The sequence below is a fragment of the Pipistrellus kuhlii genome, unplaced genomic scaffold (assembly GCF_014108245.1).
Source record: "Pipistrellus kuhlii isolate mPipKuh1 unplaced genomic scaffold, mPipKuh1.p scaffold_m20_p_14, whole genome shotgun sequence".
In the NCBI taxonomy this organism is placed as follows: domain Eukaryota; kingdom Metazoa; phylum Chordata; class Mammalia; order Chiroptera; family Vespertilionidae; genus Pipistrellus; species Pipistrellus kuhlii.
In genome coordinates, this window is record NW_023425449.1 from 46,568,779 (window position 1) to 46,593,155 (window position 24,377).

The window sequence follows — 24,377 nt, forward strand, 5'->3', positions numbered from 1 at the left end:
CGTTGTGGCAGTATAAGCACAGTGAGCTCACTTGTGTGGTGCTGACCTCAGATCCGGGAAGCACTATGACTTAAGCACTGACTGTGGATGTCGTATGGCTCTATCCTGGGGAATCAGGATAACAAAGTGAAAAGAAAAGCCGGTGACGGCACATGTGCCTAAACAGGTTGTCCGTGTGAGGGGACAAGAGTAGCGCACACCCTCTTAGCTCCCGGAGCTTAAGGTCACGTCATGGATGTTAAACACTGTTGAAGGTTAGCTGGAGGAGATCTTACTGAGAATATCTTTCCGAAGTTTCATTTTAAGACACTCAGTCTACCACTGGCTCAGAGTAAGTTAGAGAGAGACAAGTGTCAGCGCTCTGAGCTGTGGGCTGGTGACTCTAGATCACTCAGGAAAAGCAATGCGCTTTCTGCTTAGATTCAAACCGCAGGAAGTGGGCGGGTTCCTGCTTGTTTCCCGGGCTCCCGCCCGCCACAGAGGGCTCCCCCGGGTCCCTCGGGGGCTAGGAGGCTGAGTCAGTAACGGAGGCCTGTTCTTGCAGCTGGATGAAGAGGCCCCGCTGCGGGGTGCCTGACCAGACCAGAGGCAGCTCCCGGTTCAGCGTCCGCCGCAAGCGATACGCGCTCACGGGCCAGAAGTGGCAGCACAAGCACATCACCTACAGGTACGCCCGCCGTCCATCCCGCATCGCAGCACTCCCTTAGGTGTCAGTGGCACACGCTGGCCACGGGACCGGTTGTGAACAGTGATCAGGAAGCCTCACGGAGAGGCACGGCTTGCCCGTGGGGCCCGCGGCTCCGCAGTGACTGCACACACACACACACACACACGCACACACACACACACCGCTCCCCGGAGGCACAGCCGTGTTCTGAGGGCTGTCGCTGCCTCCTGGACACATGGCTTCTTCCCCTGGAGCTCATGGTCCTAAAGCCTAAGGCACCCACAGGTGTTGCCATGTGGACAGCATGTCTGAACAGCTGATTGGCTTCCAGTGTCCGGTGAGGGCAAAGCTGTGGCACAGTGCAGCCCCTCTGTAGGAAGCCGCCTGCCGGTCCAGGTGGCTGCATGGTTGCCTCGTCCCCACCAGGAGGGGAGCCTGGGCTCACCCCTGCAGGGTGCTGTGGGTGCTCCTGTGACACTCCAGCAGGCGTGCAGTGGGTCGTGTTGTTTCAGCGTGCAGCTCCTACTGACATCCTCTTCCTGTGCTGGCTGGCCAGCTGAACGCCTTCTCCCGACAGGAGGGGAAGTGTCAGTGAGGCTGACCCCGAGGAGGCTGAGCTGACTGCTGGGGTTACGTCCACTGCGCCCTCCTCCCTTTCCTTCCGCAGGGCTGCCAGCTAGCGAGGCAGGCCACCCAGTCTCCAGCTGAGACAGGGCCTTGTCTAGTTCTTTTCTTGCAGTTCTATCAGCTTCAGCCTCTTGTGCTTGGCTGTTGTGGCCGAGCACATAAACATTAAGCTTTGCTATGTCTTCTTGAAAATCCGATGTCTTTATCATCCAGTGCACTCTGTCCCTGGTAATGTTCCTTGCTCTGCAGTCAGCTTTGTCTGCAATTAAGGTCGTTGTTACAGGTTTATTTTGGTTAGTGTAGTGTGGTATATGCTCATCCCTGTACTTTTACTCTTAAAGTATCGTTATATTTAAGGTTGGTTTCTTATTGGCAGCATGCCATTGCTGTTAGCGTCTTAATCCTCTCTCTCTTCCTTGGTATATAGTGACCATTCCCATTTCACTGCTCATTGATAGAGTTGAATTGGGATCTGCTGTATTTATAACTCTCTGCTGCCTACTGCTGGTGTTCTTTGTGTTCTTTTGTCTTCCCTTTTTCTGCCTTCTGTGCTTTTAATGAACATTTTATACATTTCCGTTTTCTATTACATGTCAATCACGCTCTTGAAACTTATGTCAGTGCGGTCCTGCGTGTGGGTCTGTTGGTTGGAGCTTCGTCCTGAACACCAAAGGCTGCTGCTGTCCCCTCCTTTCCCTGGAGCTCAGTGCTTGGCACACGTGGCTCCTTTTGCCATTGGAAACCCCCTCATCACGTACTCACCTGCCTCCTTGGCCCTCACCACCGTGTCTGTGATTGTCTGACTTTGTTGTTCTGTTTATTGTTTCTCATCACGACAATATAGACGTGCTGAAGAGCCTCTTCCAGCTCCGTCTCTTGTCCAGAGCAGTGATCCTGGACACAGGTTAGGTAAACAGCTGGGTCATCGCGGGGAGTCGCATATTCACGGGCAGTGAGACAGGAGGCAGGACGCCCCGGGCGTGCATCCTCTCAGATGTGTCGCAAGCGCTGGCCTGAGCATGGGGCGCTGCGATCCCGTGGTGTGGGAGGACGTGAAAGACGACTAGGAAGGCGAACCTGAGAAAAGCCGCAGTTCCCGCATGAACCGTGTGCCTCTTCAGCCATCACGCAGGAGGTCCGGGGTGGCAAGCTGACGAAGGTCGGTGGTGCCCGGCGTCCGCGCCCCCTTCCCAATGGAGTTTAGAACATCACACAGAAGGGGCTAAAGCAATGATAATAATAATAATAATAATAATAATAATAATAATAATAATGTAAACCATATCAAATCAGCCCACAGGAAATGCTGCACCCTCTCTCCCTGAGGGAACGAGCTCTCTCGCACCACCATCCTTTGGCTCAGGTGGACAACACGGCGACTCTCTGGGCACTCACTTCTCTATGCCCGTGTCTGACCGTTAGTGCATCTTGGCAGCCGTGTCCCACAGTGTGTCCCAAATCCAAGCATTTCTCAGTGTCCCCACTGGGCCTTGGCCCCAAGCTGACCCCGTGGTGTCTGCTTCCACTCTCACTGCCTGAGAATATGTTACTTTCCAATGATGACCATGCTGTTTATTTAGCCTGTAGTCCAGTGTCCCTTCTCTGCTCACAAGCTCCACCTCTAGGTGTTCCCCTCTCCTCTGGAGCAAAAGTCAGGCCCATAGGCCCTGCCTTGTCTTCATGCTGTTCCTTCTGGCCCCTGGCCCAACACCGCCCCCTGCTGGCCAGGCTGCATGTCACTGTTCTGCTTGTTGTTCCTGGAACTCCCCAGGCCCAGCTATGCCCACCTTGGTCTTCACTTGTCATCTCTCCTCCCAGGAACTCCCTGCCTACTCTTTTCCATGTGTTTCCTTACTCGTTTTATTAATATAAAAGAATATATACCATCTGGGCATAGTGACAATAGGGTTAAAAATATAGTTTGCATATATTGATAATTTTTCTACTGGGAAATGTATCTGAACTATTTTTCCATGTTGCCAAATGCCTTAAAAAGACAAAACTATTTTTAAGTTCTGTATATATTCTGATATGCAATGGAGACACCATCATTTAACTATTGATCCATTATCACAAATCATTTAGATCCCACTTCTTTTATTATTGCATTGCAATATATGTTAACTTGATTACTATATCTTCCTTTGTATATTAGGATAGTTCCTTGGTGAGATTTCATGGGTTCGTGGCTGTAAGATTGTTGGTTGAAGGGGTCTGAGATTTAGTTATACTTCTTCTGGAAATTACTCGTTGCTTTCCACAAAAATGATATAAACTTATCCTACAACAATATAAAATATGTGTAGGTATATTTATTTCATTCGTGTTCTATTTAGAAAAATATAAACAGAACTGAGAAAAGAGAAATATCTGATTAGTACAAAGTAAATTGAGAAAATATTTATAATTTTTATCTTTGTTATTAGCATCAAGACAAATAAACAAATTAAATAATGCCCAAGTTACTTCTTTAAATGTATATAATTGTTAAATATTTGTAGTTAAACGTTGTTCACTCACATTGCCTATTTTAGCTAGAACAGATTATGTATGTAATAAGAAAACAATAGAACATCAGAAACAGTAGTTAATTGACATTTTCTTTTAAAGCTGAGAAATGACTGTCTGAGAACTGGTGGCCACTGGGTGCAGAGGCTGCCGAGGATGGCGGGGCCCCCAGCGCTGCGTCTGGGCGTCATCACCCGGGAAGAAGCTGGGCTTTGTCTTCAGCTCAGAGGGCAGCACCTCCCACCCTCGGCAGCGCGCCTCCCCAGCGGGGCCTGGAGGCCCAGCACCTGCCCTGCCGCCCCACACTCCGCAGGGAACCCCACTCCCACCGGGTGGAGGATGGGGGCCCAGGAGAACCAGGCGGCCTGTGGAGTGAGCTCCAGCTAGGACGCGTAGATTTTGGTTCATCTCTCCTCTTTGCTATTTTACTCACTGAATAGATCAAACTCTCCGAGTCGGACCATTTGGAACGAAGCCATGGGCGTTCTTCTTTTCTCTCCATTTCAGTATAAAGAACGTAACTCCGAAAGTGGGGGACCCGGAGACACGCAGAGCTATCCGCCGTGCCTTCGACGTGTGGCAGAACGTGACTCCCCTGACATTCGAGGAAGTGCCCTACAGTGAGTTAGAAAATGGCAAGCGCGACGTGGATATAACCATCATTTTCGCATCTGGTTTCCATGGAGACAGCTCTCCCTTTGATGGAGAGGGAGGGTTTTTGGCACATGCCTACTTCCCTGGACCAGGAATTGGGGGAGACACTCATTTTGACTCTGATGAGCCATGGACACTAGGAAATCCGAATCACGATGGTAAGCACATCATTATTTTCATAGCAACCACCTCTCTCATTTTTAGTTTTGGAATGCCCAAGTAATTGACAGACTTGAGGTATTGATTCTAAATTAGTTTTTAAAGTTATAAAACAATGTATGAGGCTTTTCATAACGTTTAGAATAATAGTTTTTATGGGCCGCTGGGTAATGGTGGTTTCCATGTGGCCTCCACTGGAAGTGAGTGGCCTGGTTTTGTCCGTGTCTCTTAGGAGACTTCCCAGCGCTGAGGTCCTGGTGCCATGCAGCCTCGCTTCCCACACTCCATCCCAGTGTTTGTACTGGACACCGAGCCCTGACTGACATTTTCTTTTTTATTTATTTTCTTTCCTGTCTTCACCTTTCTACTCTGTAAATTTTGCCACTTTCTTCTCTGACCCATTTCCTATGGTTTCCCAATGTAATACAACTACAAAAGTTGTTATTTTGTATTATATCCTTCTTCATTTTTATGAAAAACCACTTTCTTGCCAATTTATTTTGACACATTTATCAATTTTCTAATCTTATGATTAGTCAATATGCAAAAATACTGTAAAAATAAAAACCTCAGTGTTACGTAAAAGAATAGTTACTTCAGTTATGGAATCATGGGTTTCCTCCCAGACAACAATCCTCCTTCCATTTTATGTTTAAAAAGCATCATGGAATTTGAAGGTTCCAGGGTTCAGCCATCTCTCCAGTCCCTGCAAACAAGAATGACCTCTCTTCTTTCCCCCATGTGGCAGAACGCTGGGAAAATACGAGCATGCATTGTTTTCATAACAACTAAGCAGCTAGTAACACTCTTACTTCCTCTTTGATGAGGTAAGCCCAGCCATCACACCAGGGGTTGTTAGTTCATTAGGAGGTTTGGTTAGCTGGATAATACCGTGAGTTTTTAGAACATACAGTATTCAAACACTGTATAGGACTATAGGATGCATTAAGTCACGTTAAACTTAAAATAGCGTCCAATTCCAAAGAGAGAACATGTATTAAGTATTCATGTTTTACCCCAAAAATATCTAGTCTTACTCAAAATCATGTTTTGAATTATTATCAATTGGAGTATTGGCTATAATATGAAATTATGGTTTCGTTGTTAAGAACCAGTTGGAGACGAATGATGAAGATGGTGGGAAACATGCAGTAGAATGGAAAGCAGGGATGTCGGGCTCAGACTGCCCGATGTTTGCTCCTGGCTCCCTCGCGGGCCCAGGAGCCTGCCCGGCGCCGCTCCCTGCTTCTGTGTCCGGCGAGCTCTGTGGGCCTGAGCGACCTCTTTGAGCCGCTGGCATTGCAGCCCGCAACGTGGGAGCTGGCTTGGGTTTACTTTATTTTTATCAAAACCCCACAAGCATTCTAATGGACTGGTTCAGATGTCTTCAGTTGTTAAAATTAGTTTGCAGAATGGAAGAAACGTTTGTATCCTAACTGTCTGAGAAAAACAGCAGTTACATTAGAGTTTTGCTGAAACGTCAAAACTGCATGTGCCTCCAAGGGAGAGACTTTCTTCAAAAATTCTGAACAGAGAAAACTGTGTTTCATTCCAGTGAAGAAGCTGTTGGGTGGAAGTGGTGCTCTGGAGGTGACGCTGGAGTAAACATTCCCAGAGGCCCCCCCGGGAAGGAGTGTGGGTGAAAGCTTTGTGTTTGTGGAATCACATCCCTGGCTTCCAGAGTCCACTTCTCTCCATCCAGTCTCAGAAGAAGCGGAGCTGGGGCTGCGGTCCAGCCAGGGTCCAGCTTCCTTTCCAGGCTGAGCTGGATCCAGGCAGCGTACAGCTAGTCACCAGTCCACTGTGCGACCACAAGGCCCCGGCCACATGGGAGAATGAGCAACTAGAATCCCCGGGTCTCAAAAGCGCAGGAGATGGAATTCCTTTGCTCAGGGGTTCAGTGTCCCAGATTTCCTAGCACTTGTGGTGGCCACGCGCCTCTGTCCCCGACTGTTGACAGCAAGTACCTCCCACAGCCCCCAGTGTTCCTGGGCAGAGCCCGCTCCCTCTGTGGCCCCGGGGAGTGTGAGGTGCAGCTCTCTGCTGCAGCTCCCAGATGGCCCCTGTGCTTCTCTCCGGTGAGCAATGGCTCCTCAGTCACACGGGGCCAGGCCTCACACAGCTGCTTACATCTGTATCTCTGGAGTTTTGTTAATTTGGCTTTGTGGCCTCATACATTTAAAATTATTTTTAAAATCTTCTCTGAAAGAGATGGTGCTTGCTAAAGACCCCTAGGTTCTTTTAAAACACTGGAATAAGAAAGCTGCAGAAATCCTCTAGATGTAGCCTTTCTCAGCAGTTTTCTCAGGTATCAGAAGATATTTCTTAAAAAGGAAGTTTTAAGAAAAAACTATGGGGACATTTGAGATGCCGTAGGAAACGGGACTGTTGGCAGGAGCTGGGTGGGATCGGTGCTCCCATGCTCACTTGCTCCGTGTGACGGGGTTTCCTGGGTGCACGTGTGGGGAGTCCGAAGCTGAGCTAAGGTGCCCAGTGGGCCAGTGGTGCCGACTCAGTCCGTGTTGACACATCCCGTTGCCTCTGAGCTTATACTGCCCATGTATAGCAATGTTCGTAAGTAGGCCTGTTATTGAAGTTCGAAACAAAACGATGATTTAATATTTAGCGTTATAATTTGGAGAAAAATATTGTTTTACTGGTCAAATAGGAATATTTTTTTTCTTGTGAGTTTAAAGGAAATGACTCTGCAAAATAATAGTGTTTTGCATTGCAGGATTAGGAGGCAGTTAAGTGACTATTCAAGAGGTAATCCATCGAGATAGATGCTAATTGGGTTCGGCCTTCACCTGACACCAGCGGCAGGAGCGGGGTCTGGGGTACCAGTTGTGTATCAGAGGGAGGGCTGCGCTGGCTCAGTGTGGGTCCTGGTGAGTGTGGGGAGCTCAGGGTCTGTCTGCGTGGATCCCAGCTCTAAGACTGTCTTTGGATCACAAAAATAGGAGGCAGGATTCTGATGTCTTCACTGATAAACATCTCTTCCCGTAGTCCCCGTGCTCCTGGCTTACTTCCCTGGAACGTAGATTTCTCTCCTGTCACTGCGTCTAAGCACTTGTCTTAGAAAGCAGACAGCCAGCAATTTAGCGGAAATGCAAATGGGAGAGCCTCTGGGTAAGTGCAGGCTCCTTTCCACGGTGTATTTTTCAGCTAATGACAGCAATTTGAGTTCCATCAACCTCAAAGGAGATAAACAGTGTTGTAAGCTAACTCTTCATTCATTGTTTTCCACCTTACCATCAATTTGCTCATAGTCATGATACCTCTTGAAAACTCAACCTAAAACCCACTAAGTAAATTATGTAATTGTTACATTAAAAATCCTATATAATAAAGAGGTAATATGCAAACTGACCATAACACCCTCACAAGATGGCTGCCTAAGATCAGGCCAGCAGGGGGATTAGTGAGGAATGACCAAACAATTAAATAAACAGGTTGCATGGGGCGACCACGCAGGCTGGGGGGGGGGGAGGGGCAGTAAGGGGTGACCAGTCCAGCAGGGGCAGGGGCAGAGGCAATTAGGAGCAACCAGGCTGGCAGGGAGGGGGCAGTTGGGGGCAACCTAGCCAGCAGCAGGGGGCAATAGGGGCAACCAGGCTGGCAGGGGAGGCAGTTAGGAGCAATCAGACCAGCAGGTTGGAGGGGAGCAGTTAGGGGCAACCAGGCATGTAGGCAGGTGAGCTATTAGGAGTCAGTAGTCCAGAATTGTGAGAGGGATGTCCCTGGAAGGGTCCAGGATTAAAGAGGGTGCAGGCTGGGTTCCCCCCACCACACACACGAATTTCATGCACCAGGCCTTTAGTAAATAAATAAACACACACACAGTCCTACTAAAAATGCCTTTTCTAAAAGAGATTTGAGTGTTGTTGTTTTTTTAACCTTTTATGGTGTGGATAAGCAAAGTAGGCACAGTAATTCCCAGTAGAAAATGTTACTGTGATTTGATTTTTTAAAAGTATCCATTGCCTGAATGTAAGATGGAAATTTTACCTCTGTCGAAATGTTAAGATTCCTTCTGCGAGTCATTATCATATTGTTTCCTTGGTGACAGTATGAAGTTTAAAGGGCACTATCCATGTAAATAGGCTTGTCACAAAGCCCCTTCCTAATCAGACAGGCATCTCCCCAGCCTAGGACCTCACATGGGTAATTCTCAGCAGAAGGCTCCCCATGGAGATGACGTAGAATTGTGGCAGCAAAGAGTCTAGAGGCAGATCTGATTGTACTGTGTTGCAGTTCTAGTGACAAGAAGAATGCATGCCTTCGGCTGTGTTTCTTGTCAGAAAAGTCCCTGCCAAAGACTTGTTCTGATGATGTCTGTTTAAACCCAGGAAAAGAGAAATGATGATCTGGATTTCCTCTGAGCTGTCAAAGCACGTGAATCTACTACCTTGTGTGATGTTTGTAACTGGGCTGGACTAAGGGGTGCCCTGGTACCTGGTAAATACCTCTGGGTGTGTCTGTGTGGGTCTCTGGGAGAGATTCCCATTTGAATCAGGAGACCAGGAGACAGAATAAAGAAGATTGACCCTGGCCAATGAGGGCTATCAGCCTGCCAGTGGGGAGGAGGGGGATGGGCATTGAAAATCAAGAGAGAGGACAAGAGTGTCACCTCTCTTCTTTTTTTTTTTTTTTATTGATTGAGAGATGGGGTTATCTATTTATCATTCCACTTATTTATGCATTCATTGGTTGATTGCATAAATTACCAGGGAATAGAAATGGCAACCTTTTGGTGCACAGGACAATGTTCTAACTGGCTGAGCCACCTGGCCAAGGCTGAAACTTTATTTTCAAAGTTGCCAGAGCATCCCTCCTCCCCAACGGGTGAGACCTGTCAGCAGGAGCAGCCCTGTGCAGCCCCCATGGACTGCAGCTGCCAGCAATGGACACCCCGGAGAACAGGAGCCTCGGCCTTCAGGCGTGTCCTGGCCGGAAGCAGGCCTGAGAGTGTGGACCCTCAGCCTGCTCTCCAACTTCTTCATTGAAAGGTCGTTTGACCAGATGCAAGAGAAAAGGAGGAAAGTCCAGAGACCATGAACAAGCATCCTCTGCTGGTTGTCATCACCTCATTTGAAGCTGTGAAAGGAGAAAACAGTAAAATGCAAATAACATGAGGGCCCAGATGTAATGGGGCATTTAGTATGTCCAGGTGCTATGTGAGTTCATTTTATGTATTTAACTCATGTGTCACAATAGACTTATAAAGTAGAAAGGACAATTACTTTCATTTCGCAAGGAAATTGGGCCCCAAAAGGGTGGTGACTTGCCCGAGTTTACCCAGTTAGCACAACAGCAGCAAATGAAGCCATTATAGATCCTAAGAGTCAGGGAAATGGAATATTACTTTCATTTTCAGGAGAAAAGTGTATCGTTGAAAATGAACCAAGAAAACAATATTGGAAACAACTCAGAATGCCCGTAAAGACTCGCTGGGAGCAGAGAAAGAAAGGACATTATACTCTAAAACCAGGCCCTGTCGTGTGGAAGGAAAGCTGGGTAAGCGTTTTCAGAAGAGCATGAGAAGGTAAAATGATGTGAAGTTCAAGACTATGTACAGAAGGCACAGGGATCAACCCAGCTTGTGAATTATGGGTTCTCCTGAAGGTGGGGAGAGTGGAAAAACTAGAGACAGAGATAAGCCCCCACAGAAGAGCAAAAATGCCTTGTTCTAAATTCAGACCAGTAGTATGCAGTTCAAAAGAGTCATTGCATTCATTGTAAAATTAATATAGTCAAGGTCATCTTATACTCTGTATTTTCCGTTGTATAAGACGACCCCCTAATATTACAGTTAAAACATAGGTTTAGGCCTATATTCACTGTATAAGACTACCCTCCACTTCAAAGAAAAGACTTACTTTGCCGTCAAGATCTGCAGGTAATTTTTGTGCAATTTTGGTCTTTTGCCCCCGATTTTCGGTTGACTTTTTTTCATTTCAAAAGTCACCTTTACTCTGGAAAATATGGTAAATATTGACACATGCTGGTTGTCATGTGCCCTGAATTGACTCTGACTCCTGGGGAGCCTAGGAGTGGTGATGGGTGAGCTGGCAGATGAGACAGGTTAGGAAAGATAAAGATCAAGGAAGACTCTTCACCTACAGCCACACAGGAAACTACCAAAGAACACAGATGCCAGGAGACAGTGCAATATTTTGAAATGCTAAGAGAAAATAACTAGAATTACCAGACAAAACTATAATTCAAGGATTAGGATAAAAAGAATAAAAAATGAGAAAACTGCCCATTCGTTTAACATGTATAAAAGGCTTTCTAAGATAAGTAGTACAGAATGAGAAGGAGCCTGTAAGAAGCATCTTTGATGAAAGGAAGAATTTTTATCAAAGAAATTAATTAATAAATATTCTCTCTACTAGTAGCCCTGCACATGAATCCATGCGCCAGTAGCTCTCTGTGGGGCCTGGCCACTCCACACCCACTGTCCAGGTTCTCCATGGTCCAGAGGCCCATCCGCAACCAGGTGTGGAACGCTTGCCTCGTTACCAGGGAGAGAATGCAAGCGTTCCACGTCCCGGCCTGGCGTGAAATGGTTGCTTCATCACTGCAGTAACGAAGCAAGCACTTTGCCAGGCTGCTCACACTAGGACTGGGGGACTCCTGTGGGGTTGAGAAGACTGGGTGCCACCATCTTGTGGCTATGGGCACTGCCATCTTTGTGATGGAGTGACAGTTAATTTGCGTATTACCCTTTTATTAGATAGGATAAGATAATAATGTGTAATCTGTGCAGTGAAAATGAGACAGAGCTCATTGTACAGTGATAGCAGGTAAACCAGGGAAGGAACAGACAGCATTACGTTATTCTTAAAGTCTTATATTGTCCAGCAGTAAGGTTAAAGAATAAATCTCACATGTTTTTAAGTGGATGTACTCAATCTTTAGGGATAATCAATAAAAAATGTGTTTTAAGGAGAGTATAAATTTAAAATGTCAAGAAAAGAAAAATAATGGTATAAAACAACAAGTTAAAAAATCAGGATAAAATAATTCTAAAATTCCAAATAGCTCATTAGAGCTATGTAAATAGACTGAACAGGCCAGTTCCAAACCCAAGTTCCTAAATCAATAAAAACGAAATCCCACTGTACACATCCCCCTGTCACAGGGAGGGTCGGTGAGGCTCGAGGTCAGAGAAGCAGGCGCATGTGCACGGCCTGGGGGATGAGGAGGCACAGCCCAGGTTCGAGGTTTCCGTTGCTAACACGGTAGTCTGACCAGAGTCTTGCCCTTGTTCACCAGCAGCCTTTTCACACCAGCACTGTTTCCAACAGCAAAGGAAGCAGAACCACCCGCAGGTCCCTGTTAGGAGGTTAATATAAACCGATAGTTTATAAGAACACACGGAGCGCCAAATGGCAGGAAAACGTGTCACAACTGCTACCAGCAACAACATAGACCCGTGCTCGGCAAACTGAGCCTCGCAAGCCACATGTGGCTCTTTGGTCTCTTGAGTGTGGCTCTTCCACAAAATACCACAACCTGGGTGAGTCTATTTTGAAAAAGTGGCATTAGAAGAAGTTTAAGTTTAAAAATTTTGGCTCTTCAAAGAAATTTCAATCGTTGTACTGTTGACATTTGGCTCTGTTGAATAATGAGTTAGTGCTGACCACTGACATAGACCATTCTGAGAGAAAGATGGTGAATAAGAAAAAGACACCATGATTCCATTTGTTTGAGGTTCAGAAACGAGGGCAATAAAAGATGCAGGCACAGAAATGCGCTCTCGCAGCAAGGGGAGGGTCCCAGCTGCAGGGGAATGACCAGCCCTCGGGAGGTGGGGGCAGGGGCTAGGGTCCAGCGGACCAGGAGATGGGGAAGGGGACGGCAGGGTTTCCAAAGTGAGATGATTCTTAAGACTGTATTAGTATTATGCTTCATAATTTGCATAGATGCCAGGAATGTAGTCTTCCATGTACCAAATAGCACATAACTAGGGTCCCTCCTCAGAAACGGGTCTTGCAAAGAGTACAGAAGCCCAAAATATTATTTGTTCTTAATCAAATCTTACCCATCAGGAAATTTCCATGCAAAAAACAAAAAGGCATGTGAATTAAGAATTGAAGGAAAAGTATAATTTTGGCCAAGTGACATAGGAGGAGGGGAATGTTAAAGCGACCATGGCGATGTCAGCCTGTGAACACATGAGGACACACTCCGCTGGGGACAGGCTCGGGACCTCAGCACTAGCCGCCCGGCCTGTGGGCTCCGCGGGGGCGGCCCCTGGCTCTGAAACCTCTATTCAGGCTATGAGGTATTTAACTTTGATGACTTTTCAAATGGTATATTCATCCTTTTGTCTTTTCAGAGTTTAAAATTTTCCCTATTAAAGTATGCAGATGTGTTCTTTAATTTATTCAAACACTGAATGTGGTTTAGCAGGCAGCATTTTATCCCTTTTCTTCTTCAAAGTTTTTGATGTAAAGTAATTGGTTTTCTGAGCTCTCTCAGGCAGCAGTGCCTTCTTATCAAAATTTTAGGAAATGCACTCAGTAAGGTCATTAAACCTTTTGAAGAATATGTAAAATTAGAGGCCCAGTGCATGAATTTGTGCACAGGAAGGGTCTAGCAGGCCTGCCCTGATGGGGGCTGATTGGGCCAGTGCCGGGGACGGGCTGCAGAAGATTGGGAGGGGGCAATCGGGGTCCCGATGGGGCCAGTTGTCCACCACAGTACACGTCATAGCAACTGATTGTTCCAGTAGTTCCACTCATTCCTTTCGTTCCATTGCTCCAGTCACTTGGCTTTTACAAATATAGACTAAAGGCCCAGTGCATGAAATTTGTGCATGAGGAGGTCCCCTCAGCCCAGCCTGCACCCTCTCCAATCTGGGACCCCTCATGGATGTCTGACTGCCAGTTTAAGCCAAATCCCAGGATCAGGCCTAAATCAATAGTCAGACATACCTCTCACAATCCTGGACTATTGAATCCTAATGCTCACCTGCCTGCCTGCCTGATTGCCCCTAACTGCCCCCCACTGCCAGCCAGGTTGCTCTCAAATGTCCCCCTTGCTGGCCTGGTTGCCCCCAACTGCCCCCATCCTGCTGGCCTGGTCACTCCAAAAAGCCAGCTGTTCAGTTGTTTGGTCATCCCTCACTAACACCTCTGCAGGCCTAGTTGTAGGCAGCCATCTTGTGAGGGCATGAGTGTTAATTTGCATATTACCTCTTTATTATATAGGCTACTATAAAGAACTTATTATATTTCAGTATCTTAACACAAAAATCAAGTCAGTGAAATTATATTCACAGCAACAGTGGCAACCATATTAATTTTATCTTCCTGGTTCCTGTAATTGAATAAATTACAGTTTGAGTCCAGCTAAGGCACGTGTTGGCATCAGTGCTTTTAATGAGTGTCCACACACTCAGACACTGTCCCTTTGTAGCCCTGTGATTCCTTCCTAGTGGCTGTGGGACTGAATTAATCACTCCAATGAGCAGAATGTGGTGGTGATGTTGGGACATACACAGAACTAACTCTCTCTCTCTCTCTCTCTCTCTCTCTCTCTCTCTCTCTCTCTCTCTCCCCACCCCCCCTTTCTCACTTTCCCCCTCAATACATTTGCCTTAGAGCCCTGTCACTCTGTTCTGTAGAAGCCCAGGCCATATGGAGAGCCAGGAGCAGGGACTTCTCCAGTAACCAGCATGCTGGAAGGGCACTCTGGCCTCGGCCTGCTGGAGGCACACCTAGCCTCCCAAGAGACACCTCACTCAGACCTGGTAGCAGTGAATAACTATAATATCACTCTTGAGGTTTTTTACAAAAAGCAACTATTAAAAATGTATTTTAGGGCTTTCAAGTATTGATGCTCACTCTTACGGACATAGAAAATCTTTCGTTTTCCACCTTTTGAAAACGAAGGATGTGTGGCTGCCTTCGGGGATGTGCCGATGTCCCCTGCAGGGCTGGAGGTAGCTGTGTAAGAGCAGCCGCCTGCTAGGAATCAGGAAGCCAAGCAGCGTGCCAGGGGGAGGCTGTGGGAGGTCTGGTGCTTCTGGGAAGCGGACCCCAGAGAAGTGCCTGCACAGGAAGTGATGGACTGGGATGAAGGGTCACTCCTGTCAGTCACTGAGTGGGGCTGTGGGGCCATGACAGGCACTGCCTTGTGCGGCCGGAAGGGAAGCAGAGGGCATGCCTGCAGCTGCATGTCAGGGATTCGCAGGAGCGTGGCCGAGGGCAGGCCGTGAGCGGGTGGGAAGGGAAAGGAGAGCTGCAGGGAAGGTGGCCGGGGCGGGGGGAGGGAGGCTGGTTACGTAGCAGGGCACCCGCACTATCCTTAGTAGGGACCCCTTTGGGGTGTCGCCGTGGTGAGGTTTCACACGCCCCAATGAGCCAAAGGCAGTGTCCTCGGCAGACATGGCTGGGCTCCTGGGAGACTTGGTCATGTGATGGCTTTGCTCCCGGTGACATGCGGTGGACGGTAACCTCTTCCTGTCGCCGTGACAGCGATGGCAGTAACACTCCTGCGCAGGGCCGAGGGCGTGGTGGCCTGGGAGGCAGCACTGGTCTCTGCCTCACTGAGCCCGCGGCCACGTGGCGGCTTAACCGGTGCGGGCAATGACGCTTACTCCAGACAGGTGTTTTTTGGGGGAGGGGAGTGGGGGGAGTAACTCATGGAGGGTCATGTTCAGCCCAGAAACGGGACTTCAGGGTCAAACAGACCTCAGTCCGAGGTGCTGTGCCACTTCCCGGCTCGTCCAGTTTTCTCCAAACCTTTGTTCGGTTGCTATTTGGGGGTGACCACGTCAGCTCAAGGGGTCACTGTGAGAATCCCCTCCTGGACCAAGTGCTCGTTCCCAGTCCCTCTGAAAGGAGCCTTCTCCGGCAGCGGCCCCAGAGGCCGGGCTTGTCCTGGACCCACAGGCCCAGTTATGGCTTCCATCCCAGTCAGGATGCAGCCAGAGGCACCGACCGCTGTCTTTCTCTCCCTTCCTCTCTCTCAGCACCAATGGAAACACCTCCTCCGGTGAGGATTGAGAATGAGGGTTCCTTACCGAAATCTCCTGTTCCTCCACCTCACCCTGTGGGCTTCACCGTCATAGCGGCAGACGGAGGAGACGTGGAGGCTTAGTGATGCCCAGCCTTTGGCAGGACCCACCACGAGTGAGATCCCAATAGCAGCCCCCGGCACCCCCTCCCCCAGCACCCTCCGGCACCCTCCCCCACCCCCGCACCCTCCGGCTGGCTGTGGGTGCTTTGTGCCTGTGCTGGAAGCCCCTCTGACTGCACAAAGACAGGGTTTTGCTGGAATGTTCTGAGAGCCCTCCCCTTGGCAGACGCACAGTTCTCACCAGGGCTGTGATCCCACGTGTCTGATCCCTTCACCTTGCCCTCGCTCTGGCAGTCATCCCTCTGTTCTCTGCCTGTGAGTGCTCTAGTTTGTTGTGAGTTCCTCCTGCTCTTTAGATGAGAATCAGCACCTTCGTTAGGAAAGGAAGTGGCAGTGGCTGAGGCCTGGACGCCGGGTTGTTGCCGGCACCTCGGCATCATGGGGGAGAGCGGACTTGGTCCACGGGAGGGGCGATGCGGGCCACGTGTCTCCATTACTCTGTGTCAGTCAGTGCATGGTGTCTGTCCCAGCTGCGGAGGGAGGGGCTCCACCCCTGGAGCGCGGGAGCACAGCACTGACCCCCGCGACGTGGCCAGGGCCAGCGTGTCCCAGCCGGGCTCAGCGGAGGCGGCACCCTGAGAGCCGGCACAGTGCAGGGAGCCACGGCCACGTGAGGTTTGCTTCGCAAGACTTTGCTGCTTGTAGTGAAGACATGAGACGTGCCTGAGTCGCTAAAAAGCGGACTTCTGTCACACCAGCGCCTGAGGGAAGCGTTTGGCTCTCGGGTCAATCTGGAGCTTTCCTGGCGCCCCTCCTGGCGTGCAGGCCTGAGCTGAGCACTGAGCTTATGAATTAGAACCGGAAATGTCCCGTGGGGCCATACCTTGGAAAAACGTAATGGTTTTGGAAGACCTATTAGATGGGTATTTGATTTCCTTATATTTTAAATACCAGAAAATGTCACGATATTAGTGAGGAAATGAGAGACTCAAGGCTCAGGTTGGCAGTGAGCTAAGGGGCTAGGGTGCCAGAGGAAGGAGGTGAGAGAAAGCAGCGGAGTCAGTGGGGCCGCCGAGAGGCCAGTGTTCGACAGGCTCATGAGACAACACCTGTCAGGATTCCTCATAACAGTGTTTAATCCGCACCAAGGACACGCCTGAGAGAAGAAGGTAGAGGGAGCGAAACATTGACTGGGTGCCTTCTCTGCGCTCCCACCCGGGATCAAACCCACAGCCCAGGCCCATGCCCTGACCCGGACTGAACGGGCACCCTCAGCTTATGTTCCTATGGTAAGGTGATCAGACGTCCCACTTTTGCTGGGACAGTCCCGATTTTAACAATTTGTCCCACGTCCTGCAGCGTTTTTTCCAAAAATCTGGACATTTTTAAAACACTGTGGGACAAATTGTTAAAAATCGGGACTGTCCAGCCAAAAGTGGGACATCTGGTCACCTTATCCTCTGGGACAGCGTTCCAACCCACGGAGCCGCTCGGCCGGGCTGCATCATCGTTTCTCTGTGCCTGGGGAAGTGTCCTCCCGGCACAGCGGGGGAACCCGCCTGGATGGCGAAGGGACACTGGGTGAGTGTAGAGGTAGTTATGGCAGGAGAGTGGTGGTGAGGTGTGATCGTTGGATGCTGGGGGTTCTGAGACGAGCACACCCAGACCGGGCACCAGAGGCGCCGTGGGGCCCGGCCCGCGGGGCCTCCTGTGAGAGCCCAATCAGGGTGTGTGCAGTTTCGGCCTGAGCAGTGCTCAGCCCGGAGCCCTTGGGATCCCGCGCTCTTTAGTTCTCTAAAGCGCACGTGCGACAGCCGCTGTTTCCAGTGGAATCCAGTCACAGGCGGTACCTCGTCCACAACAGTCCCGTTAGACTCCGTGCGGGTGGTTAGGGGATTGCCGTCGTCCGGAGGAGAGTGACCAGAGCTCTCCGCGGCCAGTGTTTCTGTGGACAGTGCGGGGATGCTCTGCGGGCTCTGTCCGATCAGTCAGTGTCCGTGGGCTCACCTTCCTCAGACGGGCAGGACCTTGGGCGTGGCCACAGGCTGCGCAGGACCTGAGGGCGCAGGTCCCCAAACGAAGGACCGGTGTGGTCACTGGTTTCCCCTGTTGGTCTCGGTGGTTCTCTTATTGGTCTCAATGTGCCAACCGCGTGTGATAAGACTGTCTTCCGGGGAGAAGGGAGCTCTCACAGCCCCCAGGCCCACACTCACCCCCCGGGGCAGCGGGGCCAGAGGCAGCCCAGAGCCAGACTCCCCGCCCTGTTCGCTGGGGCAGGAGCCAGTGCACAGGCTGGAAGTTGTGCAGGTGAAGAGAAATGTCACCCTGTACAGGCCCCTGGGACTCCGACCAAAAGCAGGCAGGAGGGCCCACAGGGATCTGGGACCCAGCACTGAGCTCAGGTGTCGCCTGGCTCTTCCTGGGCCCGGGAGCCACGGCTATGCTTGGGGCCCTGGTGGGTCCTCGGCTGCTTGAGATTCGTGCCCGGTGCGGGGAGTATCCGGGTCGGGGAGTATCCGGTGCGGGGAGGGCCCGGTGCGGGGAGTGTCCGGTGCGGGGAGGGCCCGGTGCGGGGAGGGCCCGGTGCGGGGAGGGCCCGGTGCGGGGAGTGTCCGGTGCGGGGAGTGTCCGGTGCGGGGAGTGTCCGGTGCGGGGAGCGCCCGGTGAGGGGAGCGTCTGGTGCGGGGAGGGCCCGGTGCGGGGAGGGCCCGGTGCGGGGAGGGCCCGGTGCGGGGAGGGCCCGGTGCAGGAGTGCGCGGTGCGGGGAGTGTCCGGTCGGGGAGGGCCCGGTGCGGGGAGGGCCCGGTGCGGGGAGTGTCCGGTGCGGGGAGGGCCCGGTGCGGGGAGTGTCCGGTGCGGGGAGTGTCCGGTGCGGGGAGTGTCCGGTGCGGGGAGTGTCCGGTGCGGGAGTGCCCGGTGCGGGGAGGGCCCGGTGCAGGGAGTGTCCGGTGCGGGGAGGGCCCGGTGCGGGGAGTGTCCGGTGCGGGGAGGGCCCGGTGCGGGGAGTGTCCGGTGCGGGGAGGGGAGTGTCCGGTGCGGGGAGGGGAGTGTCCGGTGCGGGGAGTGTCCGGTGCGGGGAGGGCCCGGTGCGGGGAGGGCCCGGTGCGGGAGTGCGCGGTGCGGGGAGTGTCCGGTCGGGGAGGGCCCGGTGCGGGGAGTGTCCGGTCGGGGAGGGCCCGGTGTGGGGAGTGTCCGGTGCGGGAGGGCCCGGTGCGGGGAGGACCCGGTGCGGGGAGTGTCCGGTGCGGGGAGGGCCCGGTGCGGGGAGGGCCCGGTGCGGGGAGTGTCCGGTGCGGGGAGGGCCCGGTGCGGGGAGTGTCTGGTGCGGGGAGTGTCCGGTGCGGGGAGTGTCCGGTGCGGGGAGGGCCCGGTGCGGGGAGTGTCCGGTGCGGGGAGTGTCCGGTGCGGGGAGTGTCCGGTGCGGGAGGGCCCGGTGCGGGGAGGGCCCGGTGCGGGGAGTGTCTGGTGCGGGGAGTGTCCGGTGCGGGGAGGGCCCGGTGCGGGGAGTGTCCGGTGCGGGAGTGTCCGGTGCGGGGAGTGCCCGGTGCGGGGAGGGCCCGGTGCGGGGAGTGTCCGGTGCGGGGAGGGCCCGGTGCGGGGAGTGTCCGGTGCGGGGAGTGTCCGGTGCGGGAGTGCCCGGTGCGGGGAGTGTCCGGTGCGGGGAGTGTCCGGTGCGGGGAGTGTCCGGTGCGGGAGTGCCCGGTGCGGGGAGTGTCCGGTGCGGGGAGGGCCCGGTGCGGGGAGTGGAGTGTCCGGTGCGGGGAGTGTCCGGTGCGGGGAGGGCCCGGTGCGGGGAGTGGAGTGTCCGGTGCGGGGAGTGTCCGGTGCGGGGAGTGTCCGGTGCGGGGAGGGCCCGGTGCGGGGAGTGGAGTGTCCGGTGCGGGGAGTGTCCGGTGCGGGGAGTGTCCGGTGCGGGGAGGGCCCGGTGCGGGGAGTGTCCGGTGCGGGGAGTGTCCGGTGCGGGGAGTGTCCGGTGCGGGGAGGGCCCTGTGCGGGGAGTGTCCGGTGCGGGGAGGGCCCGGTGCGGGGAGTGTCCGGTGCGGGGAGTGTCCGGTCCGGGGAGTGTCCGGTGCGGGGAGGGCCCGGTGCGGGGAGGGCCCGGTGCGGGGAGTGTCCGGTGCGGGGAGGGCCCGGTGCGGGGAGTGTCCGGTGCGGGGAGTGTCCGGTGCGGGAGTGCCCGGTGCGGGGAGTGTCTGGTGCGGGGAGTGCCCGGTGCGGGGAGTGTCCGGTGCGGGGAGGGCCCGGTGCGGGGAGTGGAGTGTCCGGTGCGGGGAGTGTCCGGTGCGGGGAGGGCCCGGTGCGGGGAGTGGAGTGTCCGGTGCGGGGAGTGTCCGGTGCGGGGAGGGCCCGGTGCGGGGAGTGGAGTGTCCGGTGCGGGGAGTGTCCGGTGCGGGGAGTGTCCGGTGCGGGGAGGGCCCGGTGCGGGGAGTGTCCGGTGCGGGGAGTGTCTGGTGCGGGGAGTGTCCCGTGCGGGGAGGGCCCTGTGCGGGGAGTGTCCGGTGCGGGGAGGGCCCGGTGCGGGGAGTGTCCGGTGCGGGGAGTGTCCGGTCCGGGGAGTGTCCGGTGCGGGGAGGGCCCGGTGCGGGGAGGGCCCGGTGCGGGGAGTGTCCGTTGCGGGGAGTGTCCGGTGCGGGGAGTGTCCGGTGCGGGGAGGGTCCGGTGCGGGGAGGGCCCGGTGCGGGGAGGGCCCGGTCCGGGGAGTGTCCGGTCCGGGGAGTGTCCGGTCCGGGGAGTTTCTGGTGCGGGGAGTTTCCGGTGCGGGGAGTTCCCGGTGCGGGGAGTGTCCGGTGAGGGGAGTGGAGTGTCCGGTGCGGGGAGTGTCCGGTGCGGGGAGTGTCCGGGGCGGGGAGGGCCCGGTGCGCGGAGGGCCCGGTGCGGGGTGGGCCCGGTGCGGGGAGTGTCCGGTGTGGGGAGTGTCCGTTGCGGGGAGTGTCCGGTGCAGGGAGTGTCCGGTGCGGGGAGTGTCCGGTGCGGGGAGGGCCCGGTCCGGGGAGGGCCCGGTCCGGGGAGTGTCCGGTCCGGGGAGTGTCCGGTCCAGGGAGTTTCTGGTGCGGGGAGTTTCCGGTGCGGGGAGTTCCCGGTGCGGGGAGTGTCCGGTGAGGGGAGTGGAGTGTCCGGTGCGGGGAGGGCCCGGTGCGGGGAGTGTCCGGTGCGGGGAGGGGAGTGTCCGGTGCGGGGAGTGTCCGGTGCGGGGAGGGCCTGGTGCGGGGAGGGCCCGGTGCGGGGAGTGTCTGGTGCGGGGAGTGTCCGGTGCGGGGAGGGCCCGGTGCGGGGAGTGTCCGGTGCGGGGAGTGTCCGGTGCGCGGAGGGCCCGGTGCGGGGAGTGTCCGGTGCGGGGAGGGCCCGGTGCGGGGAGTTCCCGGTGCGGGGAGGGGAGTGTCCGGTGCGGGGAGGGCCCGGTGCGGGGAGGGCCCGGTGCGGGGAGTGTCCGGTGCGGGGAGGGCCCGGTGCGGGGAGTGTCCGGTGCGGGGAGTGTCCGGTGCGGGGAGGGCCCGGTGCGGGGAGTGTCCGGTGCGGGGAGGGGAGTGTCCGGTGCGGGGAGTGTCCGGTGCGGGGAGTTCCCGGTGCGGGGAGTGTCCGGTGCGGGGAGGGCCTGGTCCTGGTCCGGGGTGCGCCTGGCGGAGGAAGCCCACAGGAGCACCTGCCAGCCTCACTCCCTGACTGCCCAGTGGACGCTCTGTCTCCAATGTCCTGTGATGTCAGATGAGGGTCTTAGCAGAGGCATCTGGTCTGAAACCAGAGGTGCTCATGCTGGACTCTGTGTTCTGTGTCCGGCATCTGGGCACGCCGGCGCTCCTTTCCTCCCGCCGCCATCTCAGCTGCGCAGGCTGTGGGCAGCGGGAGGTCTGCTGCCCGTGCTGCACGTGTGCACACACGCCTCGTGCCCCTCCTCCTGAGGGCCCCTCCTCCTGTGCACCTCTGCCCGTGACTGTGTGACCCAGGAGCCACATTGCATTGGTTTCTTATCCAGAGTAGCATCTTGAGAAAAAATTTCCTGGCAATTGTCAGCTGATTAGATGGTCATTCATATCTGTAACAGGAAGAAAGCAAAAGGGCTGGGGCATGAGGCGAAGTCGGGTGAGGTGGGAAGGCGCTCCTGTCCCTCTAACTTGGAAGGAGGACAGGCTGGAGAGGTGCAAGCCAGGCTCAGGGAAGCCCGGGCATGGCGCCGAGGGGAAGCCTCTCCACTTCTGCTCCCCGCACTCCTGCTTCGTGGCCTGCACTCCCTGCGCCTCCACAGCCCTGTAGTCTGGCAGCCACACAGCCCATGGCCCAGACCTGCACATGATGCCTGCAGCAGGGAGCACAGCTGAGCCAGTGTGCGGGCGGGACGGCTTCCACATGGACAGAGACCGTGGCCTGGCCATGGCCTCATCCCGGCCCTGCCCAGGATGGCTGGACTCTTCATGCGAGAAGGAGGATGGGGCATTGGACAGTAGGGGCCAAGTCCATGGGAGTGAAGAGACTCGGGAAGTGCGTTTCCTTGCCAGTCGCCAGAATTCTACTTGCACGGTGTCTCCAACTGAGCATCCCTGGAATGAGCTCTGTGATGCTGCCCACACGCACCTCCCCCAAAGGAGCCAAAGCACATGCTCACGCATGCACGCACACACACATGCATGCACATACACACACGCACATGGAAGCAGCTCGCCTGGGCTGTTTCTGCTTTCTCTCCTCGCAGCTGCACTCTTCTCTAAATACACCCCGGATGTCACTGCTTCCCTAGGTTCCGAGGCGCCTGCTTCAGGCCAGGTCACCCGCACCTTGGCGATGACGTCCCAGGCTAGCACAGCTGGTCCTGGTTCCCCAGGGCACCCCAGAGTCTGCCTGGTCCAGCGGGTCCCTGCTTTGCTCAGAGCATGTAGGGCCCACCACTCAGACTGAAAGCCTCCTGTCGCCATGGTCCAAAGTTCTGCACAAACTGGCTACAGGTGCCCTCTGGCTTCCCGGCCTCTGCCTATCTCCCCTTACCAAGTCACCGTGTAACACCTGTACCTCTCCCCTCATCATGTCACCGTGTATCACCTGTATGTCTCACCTCATCATGTCACCGTGTAACACCTGTACCTCTCCCCTCATCATGTCACCGTGTAACACCTGTACCTCTCCCCTTATCATGTCACTATGTAACACCTGTACGTCTCCCCTTACCATGTCACTGTGTAACACCTCTATGTCTCCTTACTATGTCACAGTGTAACACCTGTACATCTCCGCTTATCATGTCACTGTGTAACACCTGTACGTCTCCCCTCATCATGTCACTGTGCTACACCTGTACGTCTCCCCTACCGTGTCACTGTGTAATACCTGTACATCTCCCCTCATCATGTCACTGTGTAACACCTCTATGTCTCCTTACTATGTCACAGTGTAACACCTGTACATCTCCGCTTATCATGTCACTGTGTAACACCTATACGTCTCCCCTCATCATGTCACTGTGCTACACCTGTATGTCTCCCCTACCGTGTCACTGTGTAACACCTGTACGTCTCTCCTCATCATGTCACTGTGTAACACCTGTACGTCTCCCCTCATCATGTCACCATGTAACACCTCTATGTCTCCTTACTATGTCACAGTGTAACACCTGTACGTCTCCCCTCATCATGTCACCATGTAACACCTCTATGTCTCCTTACTATGTCACAGTGTAACACCTGTACGTCTCCCCTCATCATGTCACAGTGTAACACCTGTATGTCTTCCCTCATCATGTCACCGTGTAACACCTATAAGTCTCCCCTCAGCATGTCACTGTGTAACACCTGTATGTCTTCTTATCATGTAACACTTGTATGTCTTTTCTATCCTGTTTCTTTCCAGTCTCCCTCATTAGAATGTTACTTTTGTTAGGCTGGGGATTGTTGTATGACATGTTCTCATCTGTGCCATCTGAGTCTAGAGCTGTGCCTGCAGAGTGTAGGCATGCAGTGAACAGTGAGGGGGCCATGGACCAGGGATGGGTGACCCCGCTGGCTGCTCCATGGAGTCTGTGTGCCCTCAGCACTGCAGCGCTGGGCTGAGATTTGCTCTGAATTAAAAGGATGGAATCAGCTCGTCTATGAATTGATTAGAATTTGTAGTTATAGAGCTAATGTAATTACCATGACTGTGAGGCCACATTCTAGGTCAGTAAGGAGAAGAAGAGTTCTTATAACAGCCGAGTTCTCAGAGGAATATACTCAGTAATATTGTGCTGATGCTGTATGGTGCCACATGGGAACTAAACTTAGTGGCTTGTCATTTAGTAAATTATATGTCAGTTTATTGTGCTGTGCATCTGAAACTAATGTAATATTATATGTCAACTGGAACAGAATTTTTTTTAACTTTAAAAAATAATGTAAGCAGGAAAAATCAGTATATCTAATAGAAAAATATGTTAATTAACCAGGATGCCATAACAGGTCTTCTGGACAGGAGGAGGTTGTGCGTGCAGCATGGGGGGTGGAGCGGAAGGGGCCTCCACACCAAGGCTGCTTCAAGGGCCAGAGAAGGAGGCAGGGCTGGACCGGCGACTCGAGGGTGGGTGGTGCCGTGTGATTTTGAATCGAGTGCTGGGCTCCTGGTGTATAAATAATGACTGAGTTTTAGTTGCAGCTCCATAAACACAGGGGGCTGGGCACATGGCAGCCTGTCTCCGGAGCCTTCCTCACTC

At 53.7% G+C, this 24,377-nt stretch overlaps 1 protein-coding gene across 2 annotated transcripts in view; it reads left to right on the top strand.

Annotated features, from left to right (window-relative positions):
* The window catches only part of MMP16 (matrix metallopeptidase 16), a 155,270-nt gene that overhangs the window by 79,060 nt on the left and 51,833 nt on the right, over positions 1–24,377 (top strand). For both annotated transcript variants that reach the window (XM_045581566.1, XM_036437338.2), the window contains exons 3-4: positions 545–667; positions 4,310–4,614. In XM_045581566.1, coding sequence (XP_045437522.1) covers positions 545–667; positions 4,310–4,614 — 428 coding nt within the window. The remainder of the gene's footprint in view (positions 1–544; positions 668–4,309; positions 4,615–24,377) is intronic.